This window comes from Cervus elaphus, chromosome 18 (assembly GCF_910594005.1).
Source record: "Cervus elaphus chromosome 18, mCerEla1.1, whole genome shotgun sequence".
Classification (NCBI taxonomy): Eukaryota; Metazoa; Chordata; class Mammalia; order Artiodactyla; family Cervidae; genus Cervus; species Cervus elaphus.
This window is the reverse complement of record NC_057832.1, coordinates 124,376,650-124,401,285: the sequence shown is the minus strand read 5'-3', so window position 1 is coordinate 124,401,285 and position 24,636 is coordinate 124,376,650. Positions and strand designations below refer to the sequence as shown.

Here is a 24,636-nt window from a genome sequence, read left to right as displayed (position 1 = left end):
GTTCATGGATTGGAAGAATCAATATAGCGAAAATGAGTATATTACCCAAAGGAATCTATAGATTCAATGTAATCCCTATCAGGCTACCAATGGTATTTTTCAGAGAACTACAACAAATAATTTTACAATTTGTATGGAAATACAAAAAAACCTCGAGTAGCCAAAGCAATCTTGAGAAAGAAGAATGGAACTGGAGAAATCAGCCTGCCTGACTTCAGACTATACTACAAAGCTACAGTCATCAAGACAGTATGGTACTGGCACAAAGACAGAAATATAGACCAATGGAACAGAATAGAAAGCCCAGAGATAAATCGATGTACCTATGGACACATTATCTTTGACAAAAGAGGCAAGAATATACAATGGAGTAAAGACAATCTCTTTAACAAGTGGTGCTGGGAAAACTGGTCAACCACTTGTAAAAGAATGAAACTAGAACACTTTCTAACACCATACACAAAAATAAACTCAAAATGGATTAAAGATCTAAATGTAAAACCAGAAACTACAAAACTCCTAGAGGAAAACACAGGCAAAACACTCTTTAACATATATCACAGCAGGATCCTCTATGATCCACTTCCCAGAGTAATGGAAAGAAATACAAAAATAAACAAATGGGACCTAACTAAACTTAAAAGCTTTTGCACAACGAAGAAAACTATAAGCAAGGTGAAACAACAGCCTTCAGAATGGGAGAAAATAATAGCAAACGAAGCAACTGACAAAGAATTAATCTCAAAAATATACAAGCAGCTCCTGGAGCTCAATTCCAGAAAAATAAACGACCCAATCAAAAAATGGGCCAAAGAACTAAACAGACATTTCTCCAAAGAAGACATACAGATAGCTCACGAACACATGAAAAGATGCTCAACATCACTCATTATCAGAGAAATGCAAATCAAAACCACAATGAGGTACCATCTCATGCCAGTCAGAATGGCTGCTATCAAAAAGTCTACAAACAATAAATGCTGGAGAGGGTGTGGAGAAAAGGGAACCCTCTTACACTGTTGGTGGGAATGCAAACTAGTACAGCCACTATGGAGAACAGTGTGGAGATTCCTTAAAAAACTGGAAATAGAACTGCCATATGACCCAGCAATCCCACTCCTGGGCATACACACCGAGGAAACCAGAACTGAAAGAGACATGTGTACCCCAATGTTCATCGCAGCACTGTTTACAATAGCTTGGACGTGGAAGCAACCTAGATGTCCATCAGCAGACAAATGGATAAGGAAGCTGTGGTACATATACACAACAGAATATTACTCAGCCATTAAAAAGAATGCATTTGAATCAGTTCTAATGAGGTGGATAAAACTGGAGCCTATTATACAGAATGAAGTAAGTCAGAAAGAAAAACACCAATATAGTATACTAACGCATATATATGGAATTTAGAAAGATGGTAATGATGATCCTATATGCGAGACAGCAAAAGAGACACAGAGATAAAGAACAGACTTTTGGATTCTGTGGGAAAAGGCAAGGGTGGGATGACTTGAGAGAATAGCACTGAAACATGTGTATTACCATATGTGAAACAGATTGCCAGTCCAGGTTCGATGAATGAGACAGGGTGCTCAGGGCTGGTGCACTGGGATGACCCTGAGGGATGGGAAGGGGAGGGAGGTGGGAGGGGGGTTCAGGATGGGGGACACATGGGCACCCATGGCTGATTCATGTCAATGTATGGCAAAAATCACTACAATATTGTAAAGTAATTAGCCTCCAATTAAAATAAATTTTTTTAAATAAAAAATAAAATAAAATAATGATAAAACTTTTAAAATACTCTAAAAAAAGTCTTGGCAACATCTCAAATAAAAACAATAAATCTTATGGTGTAAGAATATTAAAAAAAAAGATTCTTCTCAGCCTTCCACCTGTTAACATATGTAAACTTTCCTTATTATTTAGCCTGTTTTTAAATTACTAGCATATTTTCCCTATGCAATAATTTTATCATTTCCACTTTTTTGACCAATAACAGTTTTAAACCAAAAAAAAAAAAAGAAATACAGGAAAACAATAGAATGGGAAAGACTAGAGATTGCTTCAAGAAAATTGGAGATACTCAAGGGAATATTTCATGCCAGGATAGGCATGATAAAAAACAGAAATGGTAAGGATCTAACAGAAGCAGAAGAGATTAAGAGGTGGAAAGAATACACAGAAGATCTATACAAAAAAGCTCTTAATGACCAGAATAATCATGATGGTGTTATCACTCCCCTAGAGCCAGACATCTGGGAATGCAAAGTCAAGTGGGTCTTGGGAAGTATCACTATGAACAAAGCTAGCGGAGGTGATGGAATTGCAGTTGAACTACCTAAAATCGTAAAAGATGCTGCTGCTGAAGTGCTACATTCAATATGCCAGCAAATTTGGAAAACTAAGCAGTGGCCACAGGACTGGAAAAGGTCAGTTTTGACTCCAATCCCTAAGAAAGGCAATGCCAAGGAATGTTCAAACTGCTAGCAAGATTATGCTCAGAATCCTTCAAGCTAGGCTTCAGCAGTACGTGAACCAAGAACTTCCAGATGTATAAACTGGATTTAGAAAAGGCAGAAGAACCAGTAATCATATTACAAACACTCACTGGATCAGAGAGAAAGCAAGGAAATTCCAGAAAAACATGTTTCACTGACTACACGAAAGCCTTTGACTGTGCGGATCACAGCAAGCTGTGGAAAATTCTTAAAGAGATGAGAATACCAGACCACTTTACCCGTCTCCTGAGAAACCTGTATGCAGGACAAAAAGCAACAGTTAGAACTGGACATGGAACAACAGACTGGTTCCAAATTTGAAAAGGAGTACGTCAAGGCTGTATATTGTCACACTGCTTATTTAACTTACACGCAGAGTACATCACGTGAAATGCCAGGCTGGATGAAGCACAAGCTGGAATCAAGATTGCTGTAAGAAATATCAACAATCTCAGATATGAAGATGATACCAGTCTAATGGTAGAAAGTGAAGATGAACAAAAGAGCCTCTTGATATGTGTGAAAGAGGACAGTGAAAAAGCTGGCTTAAAACTCAATATTCAAAAAACTAAGATCATGACATCCAGGCAAATCACTTCATGACAAATAGAAGGGGAAACAGTGACAGACTTTTTTAAAGGGGCTCCAAAATCACTGTGGATGGTGGCTTCAGTCATGAAAATAAAAGACACTTGCTCTTTGGGAGGAAAGCTATGACAAACCTAGACAGTGTATAAAAAAGCAGAGGCATTACTTTGCTGACAAAGATTTGTATAGTCAAAGCCATGGTTTTTCCAGCAGTCATATATGGATGTGAGAGTTGGACCATAAAGAAGGCTAAGCACCGAAGAATTGATGCTTTTGAACTGTGGTGTTGGAGAAGACTCTTGAGAGTCCCTTGAACTGCAAGGAGATCAAACCAGTCAACCTAAAGGAAATCAACCCTGAATATTAATTGGAAGGACTGATGCTGAAGCTGAAACTCCAATATTTTGGCCACCTGATGTGAAGAACTGACTCATTTGAAAAGACCCTGATGCTGAGAAAGATTGAAGGCGGGAGGAGAAGGGGATGACAGAGGATGAGATGGTTGGATGGCATCACCAACTCAGTGGACTTGAGTTTGGGCATACTCCAGGAGATAATGAAGGACAGGGAGGCCTCGCGTGCTGCAGTCCATGGGGTCACAAAGAGCCAGACATGATTAAGCAACTGAACAACAATGTTTAGGTTTGTTACTTTTTAGGATAAAGCTTCCCTGAGGAACGGGAGTGACACAGGTAATTCCTCAGAGTAAACAATCATCCAGTGAAGTAATAGTTAGCACGCAAGTAACTGAGAAGAACCAGCGGGCGCAGAACTCCGCACCGTCCAGGGCCTTCCACCTGTCTCGATGTGACACAGCTGGAGAATGTACTTAGGGAAGAAAATGCTCTAAGCATGTGAGCCACTGGAGAGCATGGGGTCTCTGAGCAGCACCTCTGTGGGTGCTGGTTTGGAGTCGGGCTCTCTCCTCTGTTCAAGAACAAGTGTCACGAGCCTCAGCCAGGGCCCAGGCCAGGCCTCCAGGCTGCGGTGGTGTCTGCAAACTCACTGCTATTTCCACAGTCAGCACACATGCAAGCACATACGAGGCTGAGGAAAGAACAAGAAAGGGGATGAACACAACCGCCAAGGCCTAGGGCAGAGGCCGTTACCCCCAGACACAGCGGCGCCTTCCCCCGGGTGCTGGGTCCACACTTCCCGAGTCTCCACTTCCTCGGTCTGGATGTCCCGGTCCACACTGTCTTCATTACACTGAATGTAGGCCTGAGAAGGAAGGCAGGCCGGGTTAGCTCTGGGTCTCCACCTCTGATCCATTTCTCATTGCTGAAAAGAAAACAACTAAGTTTTTTAAGTTAAGGATGACACTGTTCTTGCTTCTGACAAAATTAAGCATCATGGCATGAATAACAATCATGCAAAGACTGCTTTTGTCTTAAACATTTGAAAAACATGGGCCTAAATTTCAAAAGTGTTCTCAAAAGTCATATCAAACAGTCTGGCTCCAGTTTGAGAATACTATGACCTAGAGACTTCCCTCATGGTCCAGAGGTTGGGAATTTACCTTTCAGTGCAAGGGACGTGGGTTCTATCCCTGGTCAATGAACTATGATCCCACCTGCCTCAGGACAACCAAGTCTGCACACTGCATCTGCTAGGCCCAACTACTGAGCCCAGGCACTCTGGAGCCCGCGCACCCCAACTAGAGAGGAGTCACATACCATAGCTAGGACCCAGTGCAGTCAGATAAATAAGTAAACAAAATCTTTAAAAAAATCTCATGATCTAGTCCGCCAATACCCTAGTCTCTTACAACATACCAGCTTTGCTAAACCAGACACAAATTTATTTCAAAAAGGTACATGCTTCAGTTTTGACATTAACTAAAAGCTTTGAAAAATTATTGCTTTCAAACTGTGGTGTTAAAGACGACTCTTGAGAGCCCCTTGGACTGCAAGGAGATCAAACCAGTCCATCCTAAAGGAAATCAATCCTGAATATTAATTGGAAGGACTGATGCTGAAGCTGAATCTCCAATACTTTGGCCACCTGATGTAAAGAGCCAACTCACTGGAAAAGACCCTGATGCTGGGAAAGATTGAAGGTGGGAGGAGAAGGGGATGGACTGCAGCAACACGGGGGTCAGAGGGCACGCAGGGATGGATCACCTAGTTCACCTGGAGGACAGGCCGTGGACACAGAGAGACAGGAAGACAAATAAGGGACGAGGTAGGGACAGCATAGGCCAGGTAACAGAGAAGGACAGGCAGATGACCCAGGGGCCTGCAAGGGGGTTGCAGGGGCAGGTGAGGGGGGCCCAGGGGCAGGTGGGGGGGACCCAAGGGCATATACCAGAGGGCCTGGCCAGGGCCGCATTTCCCAAGTAAGGGTGAGTGGAATGGAACAGGCAGGAGGGACCCCGAGGCAAGTCCAGAACCTTGGGAGCTCGGGGGGAGTTGGGTAGGGGGGCACTCCAGCCCAAATCTTGGAGCCTCTGCACCTAGGGTCACACACGCAAGACGCTGCAGGCCCACAGGGATGGGAGCAGGTGACCCCAGCTGACACCAGGTGACTCAATAAAGCCTCCCGTCCCGGGCTGTCCTCAGAGCCTGCGAGTGAGCCACGCCCGCGCCCCGGCGCCCCCAGACCCAGGCTCCAGGTGGTGAGTGTCCTGCCACCCCCGCTGATGTCGGGACGGCACGCGTCACACCTCAGGCCCTGCCACCGCACAAGCTAACCTGCTTGGTGTTCTTCCTCCCGAAGTTCCGGATGTACATGTCGTACTCGTTCACGGGCGGGAGGTCGAGGAGGGAGAATGTGAAGGAGAAGTCCATGTCGATGAGCCGCAGCAGCTTTGCGCTGCGCGTCCTGGAGGGAAGAGCAGGACGGAGGCCGGGCCCGGGAGCAGCGGGTCGTCCATGCTCCCAGTCACCACGCTGGGCCCCCGTGGACAGCGAGGCTGCAGGGCCGAACCCCCGGCTCCCACTGCTGTCGATGCCCCCCCAGTTTGGGGGTGCGTCCAGCCGGGCGAGCCCCTGCCAACCTCACCCTGGCTCCCTCTGCTGCAGGGGGCGGGCGCTCTCGGGGGAGGTGGGGTGAAGGCTGCTTCCTGCCAGCATGGCTCCCTGGCTGACTGGATACTCTCCCTAAGTCCACTGTGTCCAGCCCAACCCGGTGGACTCCGACATCTACCCCAGACTGCACTGGGCTCGGTACCGCAGACGTGGGCTGAGAGTCTGTCCTTCACTTTCCTGAGCTTCTGGGTTCACAGCAGTCTGGATTCTGACCCCACTGGCCCTGGCTCTTCACCCTCATCTCCACCCTCGCTGGGCTGACCCGGGCCTGCACAGGCAGCCTGCAGCCCACGGGGGCTCAGTGCCCGGGACACGGGATGGCTGGCCGACGTGAGGCTCTCCGCTGTGACTCTCCGGCTCCCCAGCCTGAGACAAGGGGCGCCGGCTGCGAGGGCGCAACCCACACGGCGGCGGGAGGCACGGGGCACGGGCGGACCGCCCCGCCCTCTGCTCTCGGTCCTGCCGCCCGCCTCCAGAGCACCTGTGCCGCGGCCTGGCCGTGACGCGGGGCTCCCGGGGCCCCCCCAGAACTGTCACAGATGCCGGGCCGAGCTCGCCTACAGCACTGCCCAGGAACACAACCCAGGACACGGGAACACAGCACAAATGAAACCACGGGCGTGAACACCAGCAGTGACAACAAAACAAACGCTAATATTTAAACGTCTGTTGCAGGGAAGTACAGAAACTCCTAATTCCATCTGCAATTTTCCCAGTACACCTACTTTTGCTTAAGGGCCTGAGTCCGATTCTTTTGACGGTGTGAGGCTGTGGCAAAATCCATGAAAATTCCACACAGGGGGGTTTTGGAAGGGGAGCTGTTTGCATCTGCACATTAAAAAAAAGGTATTTTTGTGAAACTGCAATATTTCTTTCAAGCAAAAGAAATCAAGAGTAAACCAGTTAGACACGTAAACCAATTATGTTCACTCAACTAATGACAAATGTCTTCTATGTGCACTTAGGAACCACTTCTGCTCATTTCATCTAAAACCTGCAACAAAGCAAAATTTCCTACATCTGTGCCAATCCCACTACTTCCAGAAATATTTAAGAACACATACAAGAGTAGTCAGTCCTCCACTCCCACCCCACTTTCCCCTGCCCGCTCCAAACCCCTCTTCCTGGGTGAGGGAGCTGAGGTGTGAACACGCAGAGCAGCCAGGAAACACACAGAGGCTGGTGCAGGCTGGACAAGCCGCTCACTGCGGCAGGGAGCAGGAGATGGGCAGACACGGGCGGCGGTCCGTCAGGTCACAGCGGGCAGGCTGGTTGGCCTGGTGACAGGCCACGGACCACCAGAAGCCCCCACGGGACAGACCACTCCACCCCCTCCCTCCACGGGGTCCACCTACCAGGCCTCAGCCCCCAGGGACCCCTGCACTTAGCGTGCAGACAGACCCGCATATTTCTCTATGCACTTATTCTCACCCTATCTTCTCATTCCCTTTGGATGTGTGTTTGGACTCAGGCAAAGAGCGTGCCCTGTCCTGCCGTCTTGCAGCCTGAGAGGCCGCGAGAAGGTGCTGACCGAGCACCTCCTGTTTCTCCTGCCTCAAAGCACCGTCACTCCGGGCTGTCAGGAGCGTTCATGGAGAGCGCTCCCCTGCCCTGACAAGTAATCTTCACATACCCAGGTGCCAAGAGCTTCGGAGCAAAACACATTCCCAGTTTCATAGAGAAAGTTGCCACGGCTGCCCCACCACGGCCAGCCTCCTGCCGACGCTGTCACTTCCTTCCTCAAAGCAAACGCAGCAGGGGCCTCGGACGCCAACTGAGCACACGGCATGGCCCCGCCGCAGCGCCCTCCCCAAGCAGGGACTCAACACGCGCCCCGGGGGCGGGGCGCTGTCCACTCACTTACCCAGGCCCGGCCCCCCAGCTCGCTCCGGGCAGCCATGCTTCTCGAGCAGCTTCGAGGACAGCTCGCCGACCCGCTGGTTCTCCGCGAGGATGGCCTTCTGGATCTCTTGGATCTCCCTCCTCCGGGCAGGAGGCAGCTCCTCCGCTGCCTCGCCCTCTCTGGGCTCGTCCGCCCCGCAGTCGTCAGCCCCGTCACAGACCTCGAAGTCGTCCTCATAGTCCTGCACGCAGAGCAGACAGGCTTGCGGGTGGAGCAGGCAGCCGGCAGGACACACAGACAGGCCCCCGTGTGCCTGGGCGCCCTGCAGCTCACAGGTTTGTGTGCAAACTGCTGCGCCTGCTCCTCCGCGTCCGCATACCCCCGACAGAATTGTGCACTCTGAGAGCTCTGGGTGAACAATACAGTGCAAACGCACCTGTGCCGACAGTGGGAGCGTGAGCACACGGAGACATGTATATCCATGTGTACTTCATGTAGACACACACACATGCGCACACATAATGCACACATGTGTGCACACACACACGTTTGACGGTAGTGCACTATCGCCAGGCTAAATTGAAAAATCATTTAATTACACCATACTGGTCAGCAATGGTAGATGTACAGCAAACTTTTTATGGGTACCAGATCTAAATCAAATAGATCCGGAGTACTGAGAGTAATAAGAGGAGATGAAAAAACAATTAAGTTTCTGATTTTAGAACAAACTATCCTTAAGATGAGAAAATTTTAAATACCTACCTCAAAATCATCTTCAAAAATGGCTGTATACTCATCTGTTCCAACATTTTCTAAATCAACGTCTTCCTTTTCGATTTCCTACAGGCAGAAATCAAACATATAATTAAAATATTCAATCTCAGGTTTGATTCTTGCAAATAGGCTGTAAAATACATGTTTTCTGAGATTCACTTCAGGTTGTTAATTTAGAAATTCAAATATTTATAAAATTAACATAACCTAATCGCAACTCTTAAATACCCTGACTTATAAGTATGACCAGAAAGAGAAAACAGTTATCAATCATATTCTTTTTGAGAAAACTCTAAATTCTGATGGCCAAAGAAAAAAGTGGGTCTCTGGTTACTGAACAAATAAACCAGAGACCCAGCATCACAGGCTCTCCACGTCCCAACAACTCATTGCTCGGCAAACGGGCCACGGGCCCCCCAGCCACCCGGGGTGCCTGCCAGGGACAGACGGGAGGACAGGGACAGGAGAGCGTCCCTGGCCTGCCTGCCGGGGTCCCGCTCCGCCCCGGTTCGGAAAGAACGCCCCAGACCACCAGCGGCTCCTGCAGGAGCGGGCTGCTCCTCCACCGCTGGCTCGGCGTTTATGTCTGCAAACTTCCTGCTCCCTGGACCGTTCCTCACTGACAACACCCGGATCGTGTCTTTGTGAGGTCTCTGTTCACTTCCTTGCATTCTCCCCAAACCTACTGACTTTCAAGGCAGAGAAACAGCGCGAAGGCTGGGGGCGCGTCCAGCCCGAGCTCCTGGGAGTGCACACGGGGGGCGCAGGGCCAAGGCACAGCAGCCCCTCCGGCCCAGCGTGCTGACAGACGGCGCAGACGGACGCCTCCTCCCCTCACCGTGGCCTCTTCGCTCCCCTGCCTCTGCTCCAGCTTCCACACCGAGGGGCCCTCCTCGCGGCCGTGCTGGGGGACAGAGCACAGCGGGTCAGCCGGAGGGCGGAGGGGAGGCCCGGGACCCAGCCTCCTCCCGCAGGGGCCAGGGACTGCGCAAGGGGCACCGCTGAGCAGCGCCTCACAGGGAGCTTGACCTCTGCGGGCCTCAGCGTCCTCCTCTGAGAAACGGGGAGACTGAACCTTCCTCCAGGTGCTGGTGAGGCGGGGGCACGTGGCTGTCCCACCGGGGCCATGGCCCCAGGAAGGCACGGCTCTCAGACGTCACCGCCAGCAACCATTCGATGCAAAGGTGTGGGGATAGCATGACACCCCCAGCAGGAAGGGGAACAGCTTTCCACCCAGAAGCTTAATCTGGCATAGTGTGGGGTCTCCATGTAAATGCTGAGCAACTACACCAAGGTAACTCAGGGCTGATGCTATAAAACACATGGCCAGTCATAAGCCAAACTGGCTGCCAGCTATCTTCATGATCAATTCTGGGCTCTCTCAGGGGAAAAACACCTCTCATATTTTGCTACTTTGGTGAAAAAAAGAATGTACAATGTCTAATTTTGTACATTGGCTACATGCTGAAAGACTATTTCAGAAACGTTGGATTATATGTTATTAAAATTAATTTTATGTTTCTTTTTTAAGGTGACTACCAAAAAACTTAAAATTACAAACGTGGCTCACATTATAATTCTAGTGAACAATGCTAACCCTTGCTAAAAAATTTGAGAGAAAGAAAATATTAAAAACTGGATATTTTCATTCAATAATTCCAGTTCAAGAAACTTACTCATGAGAAGTAGGAGGGAGATCTGAATCATTATAGCTAGAGGGGTTTCCACAGAATCAGGACAAACTGCACATGCTGCAGGTGTGAGCAAGACAGAAAAAAGGCATCGACCCCCCCCCCCCCCCGCCCCAACGCAGACATCAAAACAGCACAGTCAAAGATTATACAGAAAAAAGACTACGTGGGAAGAATTACCTATAAGGCTCACTTTTTACTAAGGTGTGGCTATACCTGGACAGGGAGGAATCCAACCACTGCCCAGACTGAACAAAACATCCTCACATCAACCAACATAGCTGCACGACCTGACTTATCAGAAAAGACTGTGCTTCTGTGTGTGTTCATGGAATAAAGACCCATAAAAACACGGCACCAGATGCTCAAGACAGCTCTCTCACAGTCCAGTGTTTCAGATAACTATCAGAGAAAGAAAAAGATTATTCTTCCCAGGAAACAGAAGGAAGTAGGTTAAACCATTAGGCCATTGAGCTATGACCTAAATCAAATCCTTTATAATTATACAGAGGAGGTGACAAATAGATTCAAGGGACTAGATCTGGTAAACAGAGAGCCTGAAGAACTATGGACAAAGGCTCATAAAACTGTACAGGATAGGATAACCAAAACCATCCCAAAGAAAAAGAAATGCAAGAAAGCAAAGTGGTTGTCTGAGGAGGCCTTACAAATAGCTGAGAAAAGAAGAGAAGCAAAAGGCAAAGGAGAAAGGGGAAGATATTCCAAACTGAATGCATAGCTCCAGAGAACAGCTAGGAGAGATAAGAAAGCCTTCTTAAGTGAGCAATGCAAAGAAACAGAGGAAAACAAAAGAATGGGAAAGACTAGAGATTTCTTTAAGAAAATGGGAGATACCAAGGGAACATTTCATGCAAAGATGGGCACAACAATGGACAAAAATGGTATGGACCTAACAGAAGCAAAAGATATTAAGAAGATGTGGCAAGAATACACAGAAGATCTATACAAAAAAGCTCTTCATGACCCAGATAACCGTGATGGTGTGATCACTCACCTAGAGCCAGACATCCTGGAATGCGAAGTCAAGTGGGCCTTAGGAAGCATCACCATGAACAGAGCTAGTGGAAGTGATGGAATTCCAGCTGAGCTATTTCAAATCCTAAAAGATGATGCTGTGAAAGTGCTGCACTCAATATGCCAGCAAATTTGGAAAACTCAGCAGTGACCATAGGACTGGAAAAAGTCAGTTTTCATTCCAATCCCAAAGAAAGGCAATGCCAAAGAATGTTCAAATTACTGTACAATTGCACTCATCTCACACGCTAGTAAAGTAATGCTCAAAATTTTCCAAGCCAGGCTTCAGCAATATGTGAACCAAGAACTTCCAGATGTACAAGCCAAATTTAGAAAAAGCAGAACTAGAGATCAAATTGCCAACATATGCTGGATCACAGAAAAAGTAAGGGAATTCCAAAAAAAATCTACTTTTGCTTCATTGACTACACTAAAACCTTTCTGTGGATCACAACAAACTGGAAAATTCTTAATGAGATGGCAATACCAGATCACATTACCTGCCTCCTGAGAAACCTGTATGCAGGACAAAAAGCAACAGTTAGAACTGGACATGGAACTGGTTCCAAATTGAGAAAGGAGTACGTCAAGGTTGTATGTTGTCACCCAACTCATTTAACTTACATGCAGAGTACATCAGGTGAAATGCCAGGCTGCATGAAGCACAAGCTGGAATCAAGATTGCTAGGAGAAATATCAATAACCTCAGATATATAGATGATACCACTTTAATGGCAGAAAGTGAAGAGGAACTAAAGAGCCTCTTGGTAAGTGTGAAAGAGGAGAGTGAAAAAGCTGGCTTAAAACTCAACATTCAAAAAATGAAGATCATGGCATCCAGTTCCATCACTTCATGGCAAATGGAAGGGGGAAAAGAGGAAACAGTGTGAGATTTCATTTTCTTGGGCTCCAAAATCACTGCAGGCAATGACAGCAGCCACGAAATTAAAAGATGCTTGCTCCTTAGAAGAACAGCTGTGACAAACCTAGACAGTGTATTAAAAAGCAGAGAAATCACTTTGCTGACAAAGGTCCATCTAGTCAAAGCTATGGTTTTTCTAGTAGTCATGTATGGATGTGAGAGTTGGACTGTAAAGAAAGCTGAGCACCGAAGAATTGATGCTTTTGAACTGTGGTGTTGGAGAAGACTCTTGAGAGTCCCTTGGACTGCAAGGAGATCAAACCAGTCCATCCCAAAGGAAATCAACCCTGATTATTCACTGGAAGGACTGGTGTTGAAACTGAAGCTCCAATACTTTGGCCACCTGATGCAAAGAGCCAACTCACTGGAAAAGACCATGATGCTGGGAAAAATTGAAGGGAGGAGGAGAAGGGGATGACAGAGGATGAGATGGTTGGATGGCATCACTGACTCAACTGACATGAGTTTAAGCAAACTCTGGGAGATAATGAAGGACAGGGAAGCCTGGCGTGCTGCAGTTCATGGGGTCACAAAGAGTCAGACATGACTTAGCGACTGAACAACAACAACAAAAGCTAAAATCTGCTTGCCACATTACCTACAACAGAACAAAAACCTAGGAAATGGTACGGTAATAATTTTAACTCCACTGTATACGATTCTAGAGATATTAAATAATCATTATGAAGATCCTTCTGATGATAATTATGAAGATGGCATAAAAAATGAAGACCAAGATTGTGCTGTCTGAATGATAGCATATCACTGACATGTGCGTCTCACGTGTACACATGCATGGATAATCCAGAACATGAAAGAACTACTACACCTTATAACTTGCATATGCTTCTCATGTACACATACACACATGTGCACACACTTAATCCTGGATATGAAGTAACTGTGAAAGGAGTGGGGCCATGAGGGTGTCAGTGTTAACAACAAATGCCTGATAGAAGTTGCCAGTCAGGTCACCCGAGCCTCCGCTGCTTTGTGGAAAGATTTTTAACACTAACACAACTTTTTTCTAACTTGGTCACTCAGTTGGTAAAGAATCTGCCTGCAATGCAGGAGATCTGAGTTCGATACCTGGGTTGGGAAGATCTCCTGGAGGAGGAAATGACTACCCACTCCAGGATTCTTGCCTGGAGAATTCTATGAACAGGGGAGCCTCATGGGCTATAGTCCATGGGGTTGCAAGGAGTAGGACATGACTGAGTGACAGTACATATATATATATATATACACTCAGAGTTTCTATTTCTTCTCGAGGCAATGTCACTAACGTCGATCTTCCAGTAATTTCCCTTTCATCTAAATCGTCTAATCTATTAGCAGGAAATGCTGGCATTCTATTCGTGAAAGTGGGAGCTAAAGTCCCATTCTCTATTGAATTTTCTGCTTCTCCCTCTGATTCAGTCTGCCTCTACTTCTGGCATTCCGGGGCTCTCTTCTGAGCAGCGTGTTCCTTTACACTTGTCATGTCTTCCTTGCAAGTGACCTGTCTTATTCCTATGATGTGTTCTCGGGCATCTGGTCCAGCCACCCAAGCTCCGGTACAACTGTTGTTTGGTGGCCACCTTGTCCATCTTTTCACTTTAATCCATTTGAGTCCTTTAATCTAAAATGTATCTCTTACGTGCCTCCTGGAATCACCACTCAAGGAAACCACGTGAAAAAAAAGCCTGCCAGGCTCTGCCCTCAGAGTCACTGGACCTACCACAGAACCCCCGGGAAGGGTCTCACCTTCCTTCTTGAGTCTCTGTCCTTCCCGTCACTCCTCACTGAGTTCTCCACATGCCTAGAAAGCAAGTGTGATCAAAGTCAAATTAATTTTAAACAAAGACTTGAAAATTAAAGCATTTTCATCTCAGTGAAGGCTATTGTCAGTATTTGATATGATTAAGAATGCCTGTAGGTTGGCATATTTGCAAAGCACAGTTTATTAGAACTATTATTAGAACTTTATTAGAATTAAGGCCTTTTTAAAACTATTTTTTAAACTATAGCTTAAACTTTTTTAAACTATTTTTACCATGTTAGCCGTAGTACAAGATAGGAAATATCTTCAGTAGAGAGAAGAAATTATGCGTTTTAACAAACTTGTGTTTATGTATAAATCTATGTCCTTTAAGAGTTCTAGAAAGAATCAATCCCAAATGTTTTAGGTTTAATATAATATTTCCAAAAGACTTATCTTGAATTATGTTCTATTTTTATAGAACATAATTTGTATGTTTACTTTGGATATAAAATTAAGGTTTTCAAAATTACAACCTGATTCTCAATATTTGGAACTTAACATTCATACCAATTCAACACACACTATGTTTAAAATCATACAGAATCAAGCAAAAGCTTCACTGTATTTCTAGCAGACATGCAATACAAAATCTAGGAATCTGCACCCCAGGCTTAAGCATAACTTTGTGCAAACTTGTAAGATTTAGGGCAAGGCATTTAACCTGAATCTCCCTAATCTGTGGAAAAGAATCACCAAATATTGTTGCTGCAAAGAACAAATTATAATCTGGAGCTCACATACAAAATGAGGATTTACATGCACACTCTAACCTTAATCTGCATAAAACCCACAAAATTGGCCTCGTCCGAGCTTCACAGTAAAGACAGGCTCTGAAGGGCCAGCCACCCCCAGGAAGGGTGGACGCAGCGGTGGGCAGTGCCCACGCCTTGCCTGACCTGCAAACACGGGGCAGTGGGTCTGCTGGGCACGTCTGTGCTCAGCATCCCGGGGTCGGGAACCGGACGCCCAGAGCCACCCGCAGGTGCCCTCCCCCACAGAGTGGAGACTCCCGGAGACTGGTGCTCGGGGAGGGCTGATGTCCTGAGGCCGCACCAGCAAGTGTGCAAAAGGCCAAGCAGGACTCATAACCCATAACAAGCTCCCAGCTCCTGCAGGACCCCGAAGACACAGCTTGGAGGGTTCCTATCGGGAGAACCTGAAGTCTATCTGCAGTGTACTCTCCTCTCCTGGCCATAATCAGGCCCAAGAGGAAAAGTCCGTTTCAACGCATTCTGGGAGAACTGAGCTACAGACACAGCAATCAGCCGAAGGGCACTTTTCACTCACTGGCTGCCCGTGCCGTCTCTCCTCAGACTCGTACCACGATGTCTGTGCTCCCCATCCTGGCAGAAAATCCGACAACCGTTAATGAGTACAGCATAACCAATTCACCACAGTTAGTAGGCTCTGAAAAGGAAGTCACGGGCTCAAAATCTAACAACTGCATCTGTGTTACAGGCACCTCTTAAAATGACTGCTTTTACCACCTGTCTTAGTAAAAGGTGCTTGACGTAAGGGAGATGAACACGGGACACTAAAAGGTGGTTATCCATCATCTCCGTAATGTTACCTAAGAAAAGAAACTTATACTTACCAATTCCACCTAATTTTCAGAAAACCTGACTAGATCCTCATACCGTTTAAAACGATAAAACTTTCAAACATATGCAATGTGGCTGTTTCATAAATCCATACACCTATGGAAAAAATTTAAACGGTCTTCTCTTAAATTAAGTGAATTTTTAAAAACAAAATATAAATCAACACATGAAGGTAGGCTATCTAAAAGGAGAGCCATCTGTTGAGTGGGCACTGCCCGGAAGCACGCAGGAAAGGAGGGGCATCAGGCTGTTCCCTGAGGAGGGCCTGGAGCAGAGGGGCAACGCCTCCCAGACAGAGGGGCTCCAGACCTGGGGGGCCAAGGGTGGGGGCGGGAGGTGAGATCCAGAAAAAGCACCGAGCAGAAGGAAGCTTGGCATGCAGGGCAATGCACAGCAAGTAGCAAACGCCTAGTAAAAGTTCACATTATTCATACACTGTCTCTGACCAATAAATTCTACTGACCTCCATGTTCAATATTAGGTTACTTGTAAATAAATGAGGTTATGACCATGACAGAATACCAAACAGCTATTTAATGTCACAGTGTTAAAAAAGCAATTCTCAGAATTAAAAATATAAAAAACAGCACAATTCCAATTTTGCATTTTTAGAAAGCTCATTTAAGCTCATGTGCCGGGACCCAGCGCACAAGATCCCACCCATGACAAGGTCGTGAGGAGAAGACCTGACAACCAGGGCAAATCAGGACTTCAGGGATTTTGAAAAGCTGCCCCAGTGCTCACCTTAAAGATGATATCTGTCTTTCTGATGCTTGCTATATTAGACTACTCCCTAATTTCTGTGACACAGGCAGAAGGCCTTCCCCACTCTCTCTCCAAACAGAATCAACTTAGAACTTTAATCAATATGTCCCCTGGACGGCGGTATCCTGTAAGATTATTCAGGATGAAAGGAGTGTTTCAATTTAGACCCCTTTGCTGGCATTCTAGCCTGCTTGGCAAATGCGTACTAATGCACATGACTGCTCACGACACCTTAATCATAAACAGCATAAAGAACCTGATCACACAAAAGGCCCTAATAGGCACAGAGCCCTTCAGGGGGTGAGGAAGCCCTATTAGAGAACACAAAAATATTATTCTAAAAGCTGTTATAGTTAAAGATTTAGGAAAATAAGAGTTTAGAATTGTTCATTTAAACCAGGAATGCTAAACAGGGGCTGCCTCACCAGAGCTGCAGAGTCTTTGTGTGGTAAATCTTTTAGATAAATTTAACTGATAACTTCTGCAAAAGGACTGACCTTTGTGTTCATTAAAGAATAGATTACAGAAAACAGCTTTGCACCTAGGTCATAAAATGTTAATAGGCCCCAAGGCCAGAAGATAATGTACAAGACTCTCACTATGAAGTATGCAGAAAACACCCTGGTTTCGTGAAGGATAAACTGATGTAATATTAAACTATCTTCCCCTTAAAAATGTACTAACTTAGAGTATAAAAGCTACGGTAAAAAATAAAGATTTGCCAGGCTCTGCTGCACACCCCCAGTCTGGTCTCTCTCTCTCTCTCTCTCTCCCCTTTTCTCACCAACACAGTTCATCCTGAGGGTACCCCTGGCTGGATCCTGCTGAGGCTGGACCCCGGCACTCATCATGTAGAAACAGGAGTGCAAGTAAATACATGTTGTTGCTGCTGTTTAGTCGCTCAGTTGTGTCTGACTCTTTGCGACCCCATGAACCGTAGCCCACCCTGCTCCTCAAGCCATGGGATTTTCCAGGCAAGAATGCTGGAGTGGGTTGCCATTTCCTTCTCCAAATATATATTACAAAATGGATTAGCTCCAAGTCTTGGATCACAGATAACTGTTGTTTTATTCTTCCTAATTTAAAAATCTTTCCAAAATCAATTAGAAAAGGCATAATTAACATGTTTAACAGGAAGAACAGTCTGGCATCAGTCTATAAAATAGATTGGAACAGAAGAAACAGAATGAAATCAGTAGTGCTAGGTAGGAAAACATTATGATTTAATGGCTATCTAGGTATAAAGAATTCTCAAGGAAATAAGTCCTGAATATTCATTGGAAGAACTGATGCTGATGCTGAAGCTGAATCTCCAATACTTTGGCCATCTGATGCAAAGAACTGACTCATTTGAAAAGACCCTGATGCTGGGAAAGACTGAAGGCAGGAGGAGAAGGGGATGACAGAGGATGAGATGGTTGGATGGCATCACTGACTTGATGGACATGAGTCTGAGCAAACTCTGGGAGTTGGTGATGAACAGGGAGGCCTGGCATGCTGCAGTCCATGGGGTTGCAAAGAGTCAGACACAACTGAGTGACTGAACTGAACTGATGGAAACACAAAAAACCTTCAACAGCCAAAGCAATCTTGGGAAAGAATGCAGCTGGAGGAATCAACCTGTCTGACTTCAGACTATACTACAATGCTACAGTCATCAAGACAGTATGGTACTGGCACAAAGACAGAAATATAGATCAATGGAACAAAATAGAAAGCCCAGCAATAAATCCATGCACCTATGGAAACCTTATCTTTGACAAAGGAGACAAGATTATACAATGGAGAAAAGACAATCTCTTTAACAAGTGGTGCTGGGAAAACTGGTCAACCACTTGTAAAAGAAAGAAACTACAACACTTTTTAACACCATATACAAAAATAAACTCAAAATGGATTAAAGACCTAAACATAAGATCAGAAACTATAAAACTCTTACAGGAAAACATAGGTAGAACACTCTCGACATAAATCAGAGCAGGATCCTCTATGACCCTCCCAGAGAAATGGATATAAAAACAAAAATAAACAAATGGGACCTAATGAAACTTAAAAGCTGTTGCACAAAGAAGGAAATTCTAAGCAAGGTGAAAAGGCAGCCTTCAGTATGGGAGAAAATAATAGCAAAGGAAGCAACTGACAAAGAATTAATCTCAAAAATATACAAGCAGCTCCTGGAGCTCAATACCAGAAAAATAAACGACCCAATCAAAAAATGGGCCAAAGAACTAAACAGACATTTCTCCAAAGAAGACATACAGATAGCTCATGAACACATGAAAAGATGCTCAACATCACTCATTATCAGAGAAATGCAAATCAAAACCACAATGAGGTACCATTACATGCCAGTCAGGATAGCTGCTATCCAAAAGTCTACAAGCAATAAATGCTGGAGAGGGTGTGGAGAAAAGGGAACCCTCTTACACTGTTGGTGGGAATGCAAACTAGTACAGCCACTATGGAGAACAGTGTGGAGATTCCTTAAAAAACTGGAAATAGAACTCCCATATGACCCAGCAATCCCACTGCTGGGCATACACCCTGAAGAAATCACAACTGAAAGAGACACGTGCACCCCAATGTTCACTGTAGCACTGTTTACAAGAGCTAGGACATGGATGGAACATAAATGTCCATTGGCAGATGAATCAATAAGGAAGCTGTGGTACATACACACAATGAAATATTATTCAGCTATTAAAAAGAATGCATTTGAATCAGTTCTAATGAGGTAGATGAAACTGCAGCCTATTATACAGACTGATGTAAGTCAGAAAGAAAAACACCAATGCAGAATATTAATGCATATACATGGAATTTAGAAAGACAGTAACAATGACCCTATATGTGAGACAGCAAAAGAGACACAGATGTAAAGAATAGACTTTTGGACTCTGTGGGAGAAGGCCAGGGTGGGATGATTTGAGAGAATAGCATTGAAACAAGTATATTACCATATGTGAGACAGAGGACCAGCGAAAGTTCGAAGCAGGAAGCAGGGCACCCAAAGCTGGTGCGCTGGGATGACCCTGAGGGATGGGATGGGGAGGGAGGTGGGAGGGGGTCAGGATGGGGGACACATGTACACCCATGGCTGATTCATGTCAATGTATGGCAAAAACCACCACAATATTGTAAAGCAATTAGCCTCCAATTTAAATAAATAAATTAATTTAAAATACATATTTTTAAAAAATCAGCTTCCTTTTTAATGTTAAATTTCAAAATGTTATGAAAAATTTATGAATATATGGTAAAAGTCGATTGCACTTCACGTCTGCTGGGAGATCAGCCATGTGCATACGTGGTCACGTGATACTGACTGACTCCCGTCTACACCGAGGTCACCTTTTGGGAAGCAGCCTCTCCCTGTGAGAGCTGGCCCCAGCAGCGGCGGGTCAGGGCGCGGGCGGGCCAGGGGGCGGGCCGGGGGTGGGGGGCGCGGCGCGGGGCGCGGGGCGCGGGGCGCGGGGCGGTACCTTCGCCTCCCTCCTCCTGTGCTCCTCCCTGCGAGACCGCTCCTTCCTCTCCGCGTGGCCTCGCGGCCTCTCCTCGCCCGCGGGGACGCCCTCTTTATGGCGCCTCTCCCTATGCCTCTCCTCCCCTTCCTTGTCGGAGAACGAACTGCCTTTCTCCTTGGAACTCTTCTCTCTCCGCTCCCGCGTGCCGCTCTTTTCCCGGTGCTTCTTCTCCCGCTCTGGCTCCTTCTGCTTCCTGTGCCGCCTCTCGCCCTCCTCTCTGTACAGCCAGTACTTGAGGGGGTTGTCCTTGCTGTCGCCATACTGCAGCTGTGGATGCGACGGGGACAGACACGTAAGCGTCGCCAGCGGCACGCGCCGTCGCGCGTTCACACCCCGCAGAGGTGGAGAGGCACAGGCTCCGGCGCGGCCACCCTCCCAGACGCACGTGACAGCCGGGACAGGAGACGGCAGGGACGGCCCGCCAGCACGCACACTCCCCGCAGCCTCGCCCTCGGGGCGCCGTCGCCCCCGTTCCTCCGCGGGGCGAACCCTCCTGACCTAGCTGCTGTCCCCGCCCCGACTCCCCGCGTCCGCACCCAGCCTGCCAGGCCCCCGAGGGCGCCGTATGCGGCGTTCAGGGGGACACCCGCGTCCGGGGGCAGCACAGGGCGCCCCTCCTCCCAGCACGCGTCCGCCCCCACCCGCAGGGAGAGGCTCCTCACCCTTGGGTCCCTCAAGGCCCCAGGGGTGCCCGGTGACCCGGGGGGCGGGCACCACAAGGCAGTGAGCGGCTGCAAACTCATATAGCAGGTCGTGAGCATCACCAGGACATCGCAACAGAACCCAAAGTGCATCCTTTCCCTTCAATCAGGGCCTCCTCCCTCTCTACGCCACCCCTCTGGGGACGATCCCACTGCCCCCACTCACTCTGCTCACAGCACTGACAACATAACCATCAGACAGTTCATCTTCAAAGCACCCTTATTCCCCGCGCCAGACCAGGAGGCAGACGTGCACAGGCAGTAACAAGTAAAAGGGCCATAGACCCTTTCACAGAATGCCTTTTGCGTGTGAATCAAATGAGCAAACATTCGCTGCTTAGGTTGGGGGGAATCATACTCGAATAAAGGGAACAACTACCCTCGGTGTGAAGTGAATTTGTGAGATGACACAATGTGATCCAGCTGGTCCACTTCCAGAAATTAATCATTAGGAAATAATTATGAATAAACGTAAAAAGTCTACACCTCGGGTGTCCTAATAAAAAAATTTTAGAATCAAAGTAAATATCCAAGGAAGCAGATGTGTCAAGAAAACTATGGTGTGTTGATATCACTGAATAATGTATTATGTAGCCATTAAAATACTACAGACATGTGATAGCTTAGAAAAAATGCTCAAAATGTGTTCAGTTTAAGCAGCTATAAAACAGTAAAAATCCAACTTAAAATGAAGTTTCCATGTATATATCCAAACATATACATATATATGAATATATAAACCTACAGGACATATACCTAAACATTATCAATGATTATCTCTAGGTGAGCACCTACCTTTTATTTTCTTCTTATTTATTTGCATTTTGTAAACTTTCCAGAATAGCCAATGTTGACTCTTGGAGAAACACACTTGCCTAAAGGATCTCAATGCCTGAGCAGAGTCTTGGGTCTTGGACTCTGTTTTACGCGCTTCACCAGAAAAGCTCCCAGAGTGCCCGCCTGGGTGTCCTGGGCCCTGCAGCTGGGGCCCGGGGCCGCTCCCTTCATACCTTTCTCTCTCGGTACCTTCTCTCCCGATCCTCATCTCCTCGCTCAGAGTCTTCATCTCTCTGCTCCCTCTCTTCAATTCTTGCTTTACTTCCTACAAAAATAAAACAGGTTTTTAACATTCCCAAACTTTAATGTCCTGCAGCAGTGTCTACAGGACACATCACACAGTATCACATGTGTAAACATGTTCTTTAAGACACATTCTCCAGTCTCAAGTGTGGAAAGTTCTAGAGTCTGAACTTAAAATGGAATAAAGGAGAAGGAAACCTGGAAAGCATGTCAGAGGAGCCCCAGACGGCACCAGCCCAAACACAGGGCTTCAGAGCTCTGGTTGCTGCCAGAGACTCAGGGAAGCAAAGTCCAGTCCAGCTGGGCAGGCATTCCCTCCCCCATGGTCAGCCAAGAGAAAAGCCGCCTCGGACAAACTGGGAGACTGCCCCTCCTGCCCCCAGGTCCCCTAGACCCCACCACCCAGGGCACACTGGTGCAGGAGATCGGGTGATGCAGAGGGCAAGGACGGCCCACTCCCCAGGCCTCAGGTGAAAGCTGGAATGCCCCCACCCCACCCCGTGATCTCTCCCTGCCACGGGGACCCAATACAACCACCTCAATCACTGGTGACGCCCGCAGCCCCGTCCAGGAGCGAAAAACCAGACTTCCACTTTTGAATCTGCACAGTACTTATTAGGCTTAAAACTACAAAACCCACATTTGTAAAGGTGAGGACAAAACTCAACATACAGAGATCATTGAAACAAATTTCATTCACCACAGAAGTATTCACCAAACCTGACCACTTTCTAAAAGCCTTGGGCATATGAGATCAAGGGCCTCTTTGGTGGCTCAGATGGTAAAGAATGTGCCTGCAACGTGGGAGACCTGGGTTCGATCCCTGGGTTGGGAAGGTACCCTAGAGTAGGGCACGGCAACCCACTCCAGTATTCGTGCCTGGAGAATTCCATGGACAGAGGAGCCTGGCGGGCTACAGTCCACGGGGTCGCAAAGAGTCAGACACGACTGAGTGACTAAGCACACACGTAAGAGATCAAAACACACACTGGGGTCCCCTGGTGGGGGTGACAGGAGTGCAGAGAAGGGCCAGGCTCTGAGAGAGAGAGTGGGGTCAGGGGGATTCCCAGGGTTTGCGACATAAGGAAGGAAGAGAGGGTCTGGGGACCTGGGGAGACACGAAGGAGACAAGGGAAGGGGCAAGCAAATGACCATGGGAGGAGGAAGGGCCGTCAGAGTCAGGCTGCACAGACTCTGCACAGACTCCTGAAAGACCAGAGCAACGCTGCACTGAGAAGACAAGAGCAGGGAAACCAGAATGACCGGAAAACAAAAAGGATGTCACTGTTAAAAAAATACCAAGAACATCAAAATGGTAATCCTGAAAACAGGCAATGGGTGGTATGGGAGTCACTGCTGAACTTGAGTAGAGACAGCCCACTTAACCTCACCCTGCCCAAAGCTCAGGTCCCCGGGCCCGAGCCCCTGAGCAGGACAACACAGGTCTCCAGACCGTGAACTGAGGTCCTGCTTCCATGACGATCACAGCCTGAGGATGCTGGAGCCACGATATGCTCTTCTAACTATTCCTTTTTAGTGTATGTTGGCTAGTTTGACTTTTTATAGGAAGAAGATACCATTTGTATAATAAAAAATAATGAAGATACTTTATTCCATTTGGGAAGAAAAAAGTACGTACTTCTACCTTAGAATTTCTAGGAATTTGAACAGATATTTAAATATGGCTAAAATAAATCTGATACTTTGGAGAAATTCTTTTATCAAAGAGCATTATTTTTTAATTTAAAACAGGGGCTGTGAATTATGGAGGGAATAAATCTAAAGTATATTTCAGTAGTAGAACTCCAGCCAATAATTAAGCTGCTGCTCTTCCTGTTCACTAAAGACAACCAAAGAAAGCAGTGCAAAGTGCACACAGGTGCACCGCGGGGGCTCCGATCTCACAGCCAAAGCCTCTACAAAACCCACAGGAGAAGACCCGGGGGCGGGGTCGCCTCCAGGGAGACACAGACCTGCCCGCCGGCGCTCCGGCCTGTCCTGGTCCCGGTCCCGGGCCAGCAGGTTGTGGTGCGCGGCCGCCTGCCTCAGCTCCTCGCGGCGCGCCCGGTGCTCCTGGTCCCTCTCGCGCTCCTTCCCCCGGCCGTGCGGCTTCTCTGCGTCCAGCTCCCGGTGCCTCTCCTTCGGCCGGTCCCTGTCCTTCCGCCGCTCCCGATGCCTGTCCCCGCGCGGGTGCTCCCGGGCGGCGTGGCCGTCCCGCTCGGCGGCCCGCTCTCGCTCTCGGTGCTTGGCCTCGCGGTCAGGGTCCCTGGGTCGGTGCTCTTTGCCGTCTACCAGGTCCACTTCCGACTCCCTCAGCGGTTTCCGGTCTCTGTGCTTCTCCTCCTTGGGACCAGAGGACTGAGCCGCCTACACGAGGGAAGGAGAGCGGAGGTCTGCACCCTGGGGCCACATCCACCGAAGGGCCCTAGGAAGCACTGGCTTAAACCGTTGTCGGTCCCTGCAGGCCGGGCAGGCAGTCAGCTAGGCAGCCCCGTGACCAACCAGGTGCTCACCTCCAGGGACATCCGAGGGTGCCAGCAACTCAAACCTGAAAGGCCACGTGAATCCGAAAGAAAGGAAGGGAGCTTGAGGCTGTGCCCGAAAGTCTCAGGACACTGGCTGCTGGGGTCCCCCTCAGAGAACAAGGACCATCACCATAAACTCTCAGGAGGTGTTTCCTGTGTGTGTGACCTCGCAGCATGGCATGCGGGATCTTAGTTCCCCGACCAGGGATGGAACACATGCCCCCTGCAGTGGAAGTGTAGAGTCTTA

At 47.4% G+C, this 24,636-nt stretch overlaps 1 protein-coding gene across 4 annotated transcripts in view; it reads right to left on the bottom strand.

Annotated features, from left to right (window-relative positions):
* Positions 1–24,636, bottom strand: part of DYNC2I1 (dynein 2 intermediate chain 1) — a 46,429-nt gene that overhangs the window by 18,754 nt on the left and 3,039 nt on the right. For 3 of the 4 annotated variants that reach the window (XM_043872607.1, XM_043872609.1, XM_043872606.1), the window contains exons 3-13: positions 23,838–24,231; positions 21,795–21,886; positions 20,042–20,350; positions 15,481–15,536; positions 14,136–14,190; positions 9,580–9,645; positions 8,730–8,807; positions 7,986–8,205; positions 6,847–6,949; positions 5,786–5,915; positions 4,202–4,313 (exon numbers count right to left, since the gene is read on the bottom strand). In XM_043872607.1, the coding sequence (XP_043728542.1) occupies positions 4,202–4,313; positions 5,786–5,915; positions 6,847–6,949; positions 7,986–8,205; positions 8,730–8,807; positions 9,580–9,645; positions 14,136–14,190; positions 15,481–15,536; positions 20,042–20,350; positions 21,795–21,886; positions 23,838–24,231 (1,615 nt within the window). The remainder of the gene's footprint in view (positions 1–4,201; positions 4,314–5,785; positions 5,916–6,846; positions 6,950–7,985; positions 8,206–8,729; positions 8,808–9,579; positions 9,646–14,135; positions 14,191–15,480; positions 15,537–20,041; positions 20,351–21,794; positions 21,887–23,837; positions 24,232–24,636) is intronic. The other variant, XM_043872608.1, reaches the window with a different exon arrangement.